The following is a 6,807-nucleotide window of genomic DNA, read 5'->3' as shown; positions in this document are numbered from 1 at the left end:
CCGTGGGAACAACTGGTAGTGAAGGTACACCTCTGCCATTCACCCCTGGCCAGATAGTCCACAAGGACACCATGTGTATCGTTGTGCAGTTGTATAGTCCACGATGCCCAGAAGATAGGTGTGAGTAAGGACTGCATCCATACCTTACCCCTCTCTTCACCAATAGAGCCACATGTCCTGGGAAACACCCTTTTCTACAGAACACAAAGACATGCAGCAGGGCCCTGATTTCCCGAGCCCCTCTCACCTCCCCGGACCCCATTCCTGGAGGAAGTAACAGCAGGGGGCTGCAATCAGGTACGTGGATGCCTGCTGCTTGGTTCCATGTTTACAGCTTGGATAGCCCAGTGCCTTCGCACCCACAGAGGCACCATCAGCAGTGGGTGACACAGGTCCACGGGGGAGCTACTCAGTGGCCAGGGTCATCTTTATCTAGATTAGCACTCCTCACATTTCCTTCTGCCTCAGTGTCACATGGAGGCTTCAAAAACCCAGATCGTTGTGACCCGCCCTCAGAGTTGCTGACTCAGCAGGTCTACGTAGGACCGAAGGAGTCCTTGGGGGCCACCCATGGGGAAGCAACTGACCACGAAATGAAAGATTGGAGCATGGAGCCCACTCCGAGATGCCTTGGGAACAATCTGAGATCACAGTCCTAAAAACCCTAGGGGACAGCTCTCCTCTGAAGCTCATGACCCGACAGCAGCGGTGGGTTTGCTTTCTGTTTCAAGTCCGTTCCTCACAGCTCCCAGGTGAGGCCCCTCGGGTTGCTGGTCAGGCGACCTGAGGCTGAGAACCGTGCCTAGGGATTTTCCTCACCTCTCCTCTAGACAGCCTTCCTGCTCATCACCTTTGCACTTGAGAAGATGGCCAACATCCATACAAGACGATTTATACAGACACAGTTTTACAGCATCAACTGGGGAGGAGGTCAGGGTAAGCTATTGAGAGGTTTGATAGCTTTCTTTACATGGTAGAACACAACATTGATGCTCGAAATGTAACCTCCCAGATAGTAATGCACAATAAAAAAGTCCAACAAACAGACCTCCAGAACACTGCCATTGAGTCCATTCTGACGTCTAGTGACAAAAACGGAACCGCCAAACAAATAGAACCAAACCCGGCAAAGGTCGCCGACGAGCTGGACTGGCAGAGTGGCTGCAGCCGTGAGCTCCCACCTGAGAGCCGTTGTGAGGATGGAGACAGCTGGCTGGATCCTGCCCTGTGCTACATTGGGTCGCCAAGAGTTGGAACAGATACAAGGGGCCCCACCACCAGCAAACACTATTTCCTAGGCACTGCTCTGCACACACATGTTACTTCCTTAACCCCACGTCCCAGAGTCGAGAAGTAGCCAGTGAAACAAAAGGTGGGGCAGAAGAGGGAGAGGGCGTTTAGGAACAAGCGCTGGTGTTTGAAACTCGGGGACTGGTCTTCTCAGCAGGACTTAGCGCTTGGCCAGAGGAGCAAGCGGGGAGGGGAAGGAAGAGAATGCTTGCTCCAAGAAAGCTGCGGATCCTCAGATGCGTTCACAGAAGTCCTGATACGGAGCGATTCCTGGGTTAGGAGTCAGGTTCTTGTTGGCAAGTCCCTTCAACCACAGAGTCCAGGCAAAGAATAAGGTCATTAGGCAAGCGCAGTTTGCCTAATGTCTTTGAGTTTGTGTGGGTACATGCATGTATGTACGTGGGTGCATGTGTATTCTTCCCCCAGTTCTCATTTCTTAGTTTGCGTCTTGAAAATAGTGATAAGAATCCTGTAGTAGCAGAAGGACATTGGGCCTCCACTCAATGCAAGAATACTTTCTTCTATGAAATTGGTATTCTATGATGCTCACCTTCCCGACACAACCGCTGAAGACAAAGAAGGTGAATAAGCAAATGTGGTGAAGAAAGCTGATGGTGCCCAGCTATCAAAAGATACAGCGTCTGGGGTCTTAAAAGCTTGAAGGTAAACAAGCAGCCATCTTGCTCAGAAGCAACAAAGTCCACATGGAACAACTTTTCAGCTTGTGTGATCACGAGGTGTTGAAGGGATCGCTGAAGACAAATGGGTGCATAAGCAAATGTGGCGAAGAAAGCTGATGGTGCCCGGCTATCAAAAAGTATTGCGTCTGGGGTCTTAAAGGCTTGAAGGTAAACAAGCGGCCATCAAGTTCAGAAGCAACAAAGCCCACATGGAAAAACATATCAGCCTGTGTGATCACGAGGTGTCGAAGGGATCAGGTATAAGGCATCATCAGAACAAAAAATCTTACCATAGTGAATGATGGGGGGAGTGCGGAGTGGAGACCCAAAGCCCATTAGTAGGCCACTGGAGAGCCCCTCGCAGAGGGGTTTTGGGGAGGAGACAAGCCAGTCAGGGTGCGATGTAGCAACGATGAAAAATACAACTTTCCTCTGGTTCCTAAATGCTTCCTCTCCGCCCCCACTATCATGATCCGAATTCTACGTGCAAGTCTGGCTAGACCAGAGGATGTACACTGGTACAGATAGAAATTGGAAACACAGGGAATCCAGAGTGGATGATCCCTTCAGGACCAGTGGTGTGAGTGGCGAAACAGGAAGGGTAAAGTGAGAGTGGGTTGGAAAGAGGGAACCAATTACAAGGATCTACCTGTGACCTCCTCCCTGTGGGATGGACAACAGAAAAGTGGGTGAAGTGAGACGTTGGACAGGGCAAGATATGACAAAATAATAATTTATAAATTATCAAGGGCTCATAAGGGAGGGGGGACCGGGGAGGGAGGGGGAAGAAAAAAGAGGACCTGATGCCGGGGGCTTAAGTGGAGAGGCAATGTTTTGAGAATGATGAGGGCAATGAATGTACAAATGTGCTTTACACAATTAATGTATGTATGGATTGTAATAAGAGTTGTATGAGCCCCTAATAAAACGATTAAAAAAAAAAAAAGCAAAGCCAGTAAAAAAAAAAAAAAAAAAGATTTACAGTGTCAGCAACCCAAAGGGCCAGTTTAATTTGCCCTGTAGGGTTGCTATGAGTTGGAACCTATTGGTGGTAGTTGATGTGGTTTGGTTAATAATATTTTGGTTTTTATTGTATCAGATACCAACCATCTGTTAACTCTAGATTTAATATATATGCTGTTGATGTGAGCACCTGTAGAAGACTTGCAACATTTCAGAAAAGAAAATAAATGCTATTAAAAAAAAAAAAAAGAATCCTGTAGTTGGGAGTGAGTGACCATGGCAGAACGGTTAGTAACCACAGACTCCTCTTACTCAGTAGGCGCATATCTTGGCAATGAATCTTTGCAGCAAGTCTCTCAAAAGAGGGTGTGTAATTCCCTAACCTTGAATCTGGCATAGCTTATGCTTTCCTCTGACCGTTACAATGTGGCAGGAGGGACAGTTTGTGAGGCTGGAGACTAGAACTCCAGTGACTTGCCTGCTTGAAAACTCTCCCTGAACCAGAAGGAAGTGCGCCCTCGTGGAGGATGTTGGGCCGTGTGGAGGCGAATGAGATGCTCCATCAATGGCAGAGGAGAAGCGAACCCTTACATGAAATTTAGAGTTTGGCTTATCCTCTGGAATGGGTCCTTTGGTTAATATATGGAGAATGAATATTGAGTTTGTAACTGATGGTGTCCAGAAAAGTCAGGCTGTATTCCTGAATTCTACTCAGGGGCCAAAGCAGGACCACACGGTAGATTTATTGTAAAAAAAATGAAACTGAAACAGACTTGGACAAGTTCATTTAAAAAATGGAAATGAAAGATTGGGGAAAAAGTCCCAGAAGTCATTGGATGGACTGGTTACATTTGTTTCTGACCGGTCATGTTCGCCGGTGGGGGTCCACTGCATACGGAGTTCCACACCGCGCAAGAGACTCAGGCCCCGATGAAAGCTACGTGCTGCCTTGCTACTTTCTTTAAATGAGTGGGCTTGGCTACAGCAAGCACTAAATCCTGCTGTGCGAAACTACAGCTATTGCTTTGTTGGGACCACACGGTTATCGCCTAAAACGGCAACCTCCGGCTCCGAGGGGGGGCGGGGGGCGGCGGCGGGGGGAGTAAAATCAAGGAGCACGTCCATCGGAACACCCACAGTGACTCGACTCCTCTGGGTCATTTGGTTCACGGGCGGGGAGGAGGACGCTGGTGTGGCAATGGCCAGGACTTCGCTTTTCTCTGACCACACTCTCCAATCAAACGAGTGACTCCTGCCAGCAGCCTCTGTGCGCTGACGCTTTCCCTCCCTGATGAGCACAAACAACCGACGTATGCAGGCTGACCTGCAAAGTCCTGGTTTAAATTCACTGATTTCTGACCATGCTACTATACATGCGCTCCTCGAGCCCTGGTTTGATTCAGAAAAGGTGGCCGCCCTGCTGGGGTACAGTTATGCCATGCTGGCTTAATTATCATCCATTTATATAATGAGGTAGAGACATTCTAATTCCATTTCAAAGATGTTCTTGTGAGACAAAAAGCTGCCACACGCCACATAACAGCTAAGACCCGACGACGTGCCTCATCACCCCCTTAGGCAGTTGCCATCCCCGCAGAGCAAGTCTGCCGTGCAGGGGGCTTATCTGAGACGGCTCAGCAACCACACTCCACAGTCCCTCATCTGCTTACCTCTTCCGGGGTGCTGGACTGCGTCTGGGTGGTTGTTTGAACCCACGGTGTCGCTGTAATTCCGGCTGTCTGCATACTGGGGCTCTGCTTCTTGCTGCTGCTGGGACTGTAGATTTCTGTCGTGCTCCGGGTGCAGGCCTCTGTGGTGTTCCTAATAAGGTTGGTTGTGCTATATGTGACTGCATGAAAAGTAGTGGGGACTCGGGACAGATCAGTGCCTCTTGTGCTTCTCACTGAAACTTCTGCTCCCAGGAGAGCTGAGGTAAAGAAATGACAGTTGCTAACATTACCCTTATTGTTTATGGATTCTGTCAACATAGAAACAGTTTTAGTCAGAACATAGCAGTCTCTTAATAGCAGGCATGGGTATGATTCAGTTATATGAAAGATGGAAAATGTTTTGAGGGTGACAGTGCTCATTTGTCCTGTATAATTCACTCAGCCTCCTCTCTGCCTCGGTCCACTTTCTATAGCAGAGGGAGAGTTCGGGCTACAGGAAAAGCAGACCACAGTTCTGTGTCGAAGGAAGACCATGTCAAATGCACAGTGCTCTAAGCAGTTATTGACTCAATTGCTGCATTTTATAATTTAGTGGTCTGTTTCTGTGGAGTCTATGAAGTTCTGGGGTTACTGAATTGGTTTATGGGGGTCAATGAATGCCCCCAAATGTATGTAAAATCTTGTATAAATGTGCATATGTATTTTTCTGTGGAGAAGTTTCCTAGTCTTCATCAGCTCCTCAAAGGGGCCAATAAAATACCGGGTTGAAAAACACTGTTAACGAATTGCTTAACTTCCTCATAAAAATTGAAGATTCTTTGGAAGACAACAACATTTCTTTAATGGCAGTACAGACAGACAGTTACTAATCCTAGGTGTTTGTTAAGTACCCAATCACAGAACTGTTGCATTTCTAACTTATCTATATTCTGGAGGAATAGTGAATGAATTGAAAACTTATGACTTGGTGAGGTGAATATAAAGCTTTATTTGTAAAGCTGAATTGCCATATATTAATAAAATGCTCCCATACCTCTGCTAAAAAGTTGATTTTGATGCACAGTGACCCTCTAGGACAGAATAGAGCAGCCCCATAGGGTTTGTAAGGCTATAAGTTGGTGGATCATGGAAGCTGATCACCACATCTTATTTTCTCGGAGTGGTTGATGGGTTTAAGCAACCAACCTTTTCGTTGGCAGTGGAGCGCACTAACCACTGTGCTATCAGATTTACTTGTCTGCACATTTAAAATGTGCACCCCGCTCCTGGGGACCTTGCTAACGTGCAAGTTCTTTTTCAATAACTCTTAGACCCAGCATTTCGTAGTTATTCATTATTGCATTTTCCCCGTGCAGTTCCTGTTCCTTTCCAATGTAGCCTAAGCTGGCTAGGTGAGAGGGCTTCAAACAGTTCCTGGAAACATTTCTATGATCTCTGAAGTCTACTTTTCCATGAATTTTTTGAACCTCCCTTCATATACCGATGCATATAAAGAAAGGGGATAGAACACACAAAAGGGATTAAGATAGAAGACGCATTTTTAAAATTTAGAAAGATAGAAATATTAACATTTGTCTTAAAAGTTAATGAAATAAACATGACTCTTCAGCATCTCTTTATTGTGATATAGATGGTAGTGTAAAATGCCCTTGAATGTAAGTATTATGGATTGGATGATGTCCCCTGGAAATATATATTAGAGCCTAACCTCCATACGGGTGTATGTAATCGAATGGAATGGACTCACTTCCCCTAATGCAATGCCATGTTTTGCTAACGAGGGCTCAAAATAACAACCATGGTGAGGACAATGCAGGACCAGGCGATGCTTAGTTCTGTTGTACCTGGGGTCACTCTACCTACCAACATATTGGAAAATAGTTATCTTTCATACTCACTGACACCTAATCCAGAATCCGACATACTTCAACTAAACATCATTCCTGTTAAATGGTGTAAGACCCAACTGTGTTTTCTGTAGACCCCGGGTGACTCAATGGTTACGTGCTCAGCTGCTCATTGAAAAGCTGGCAGTCTTTTGTAAAGACTCCAGGCTCGGCCCCTGTAGTCAACAGGATTTTCTAGGTGTTGGAACTGATAGAATGGAAATTTAGTTTGGGGGTGTTAAACCTATTTAATCTGGCAAGCTTATTTATCTACTGGGTCTAAGTTTTGCTAGTGTTTTGGACAGACCCATTGCCTTT

At 46.4% G+C, this 6,807-nt stretch overlaps 1 protein-coding gene across 1 annotated transcript in view; it reads right to left on the bottom strand.

Annotated features, from left to right (window-relative positions):
- Positions 1–6,807, bottom strand: part of PTPRB (protein tyrosine phosphatase receptor type B) — a 124,929-nt gene that overhangs the window by 104,194 nt on the left and 13,928 nt on the right. The window contains exon 3 of the mRNA XM_045291892.1: positions 4,604–4,860. Within this exon, the coding sequence (XP_045147827.1) occupies positions 4,604–4,860 (257 nt within the window). The remainder of the gene's footprint in view (positions 1–4,603; positions 4,861–6,807) is intronic.

The sequence above is a fragment of the Echinops telfairi genome, unplaced genomic scaffold (genome assembly GCF_000313985.2).
Source record: "Echinops telfairi isolate 266 unplaced genomic scaffold, ASM31398v2 ScPeMD7_2;HRSCAF=8, whole genome shotgun sequence".
In the NCBI taxonomy this organism is placed as follows: Eukaryota; Metazoa; Chordata; class Mammalia; order Afrosoricida; family Tenrecidae; genus Echinops; species Echinops telfairi.
The sequence above is the reverse complement of the archived record's forward strand: the minus strand, read 5'-3'. Positions and strand labels throughout refer to the sequence as shown.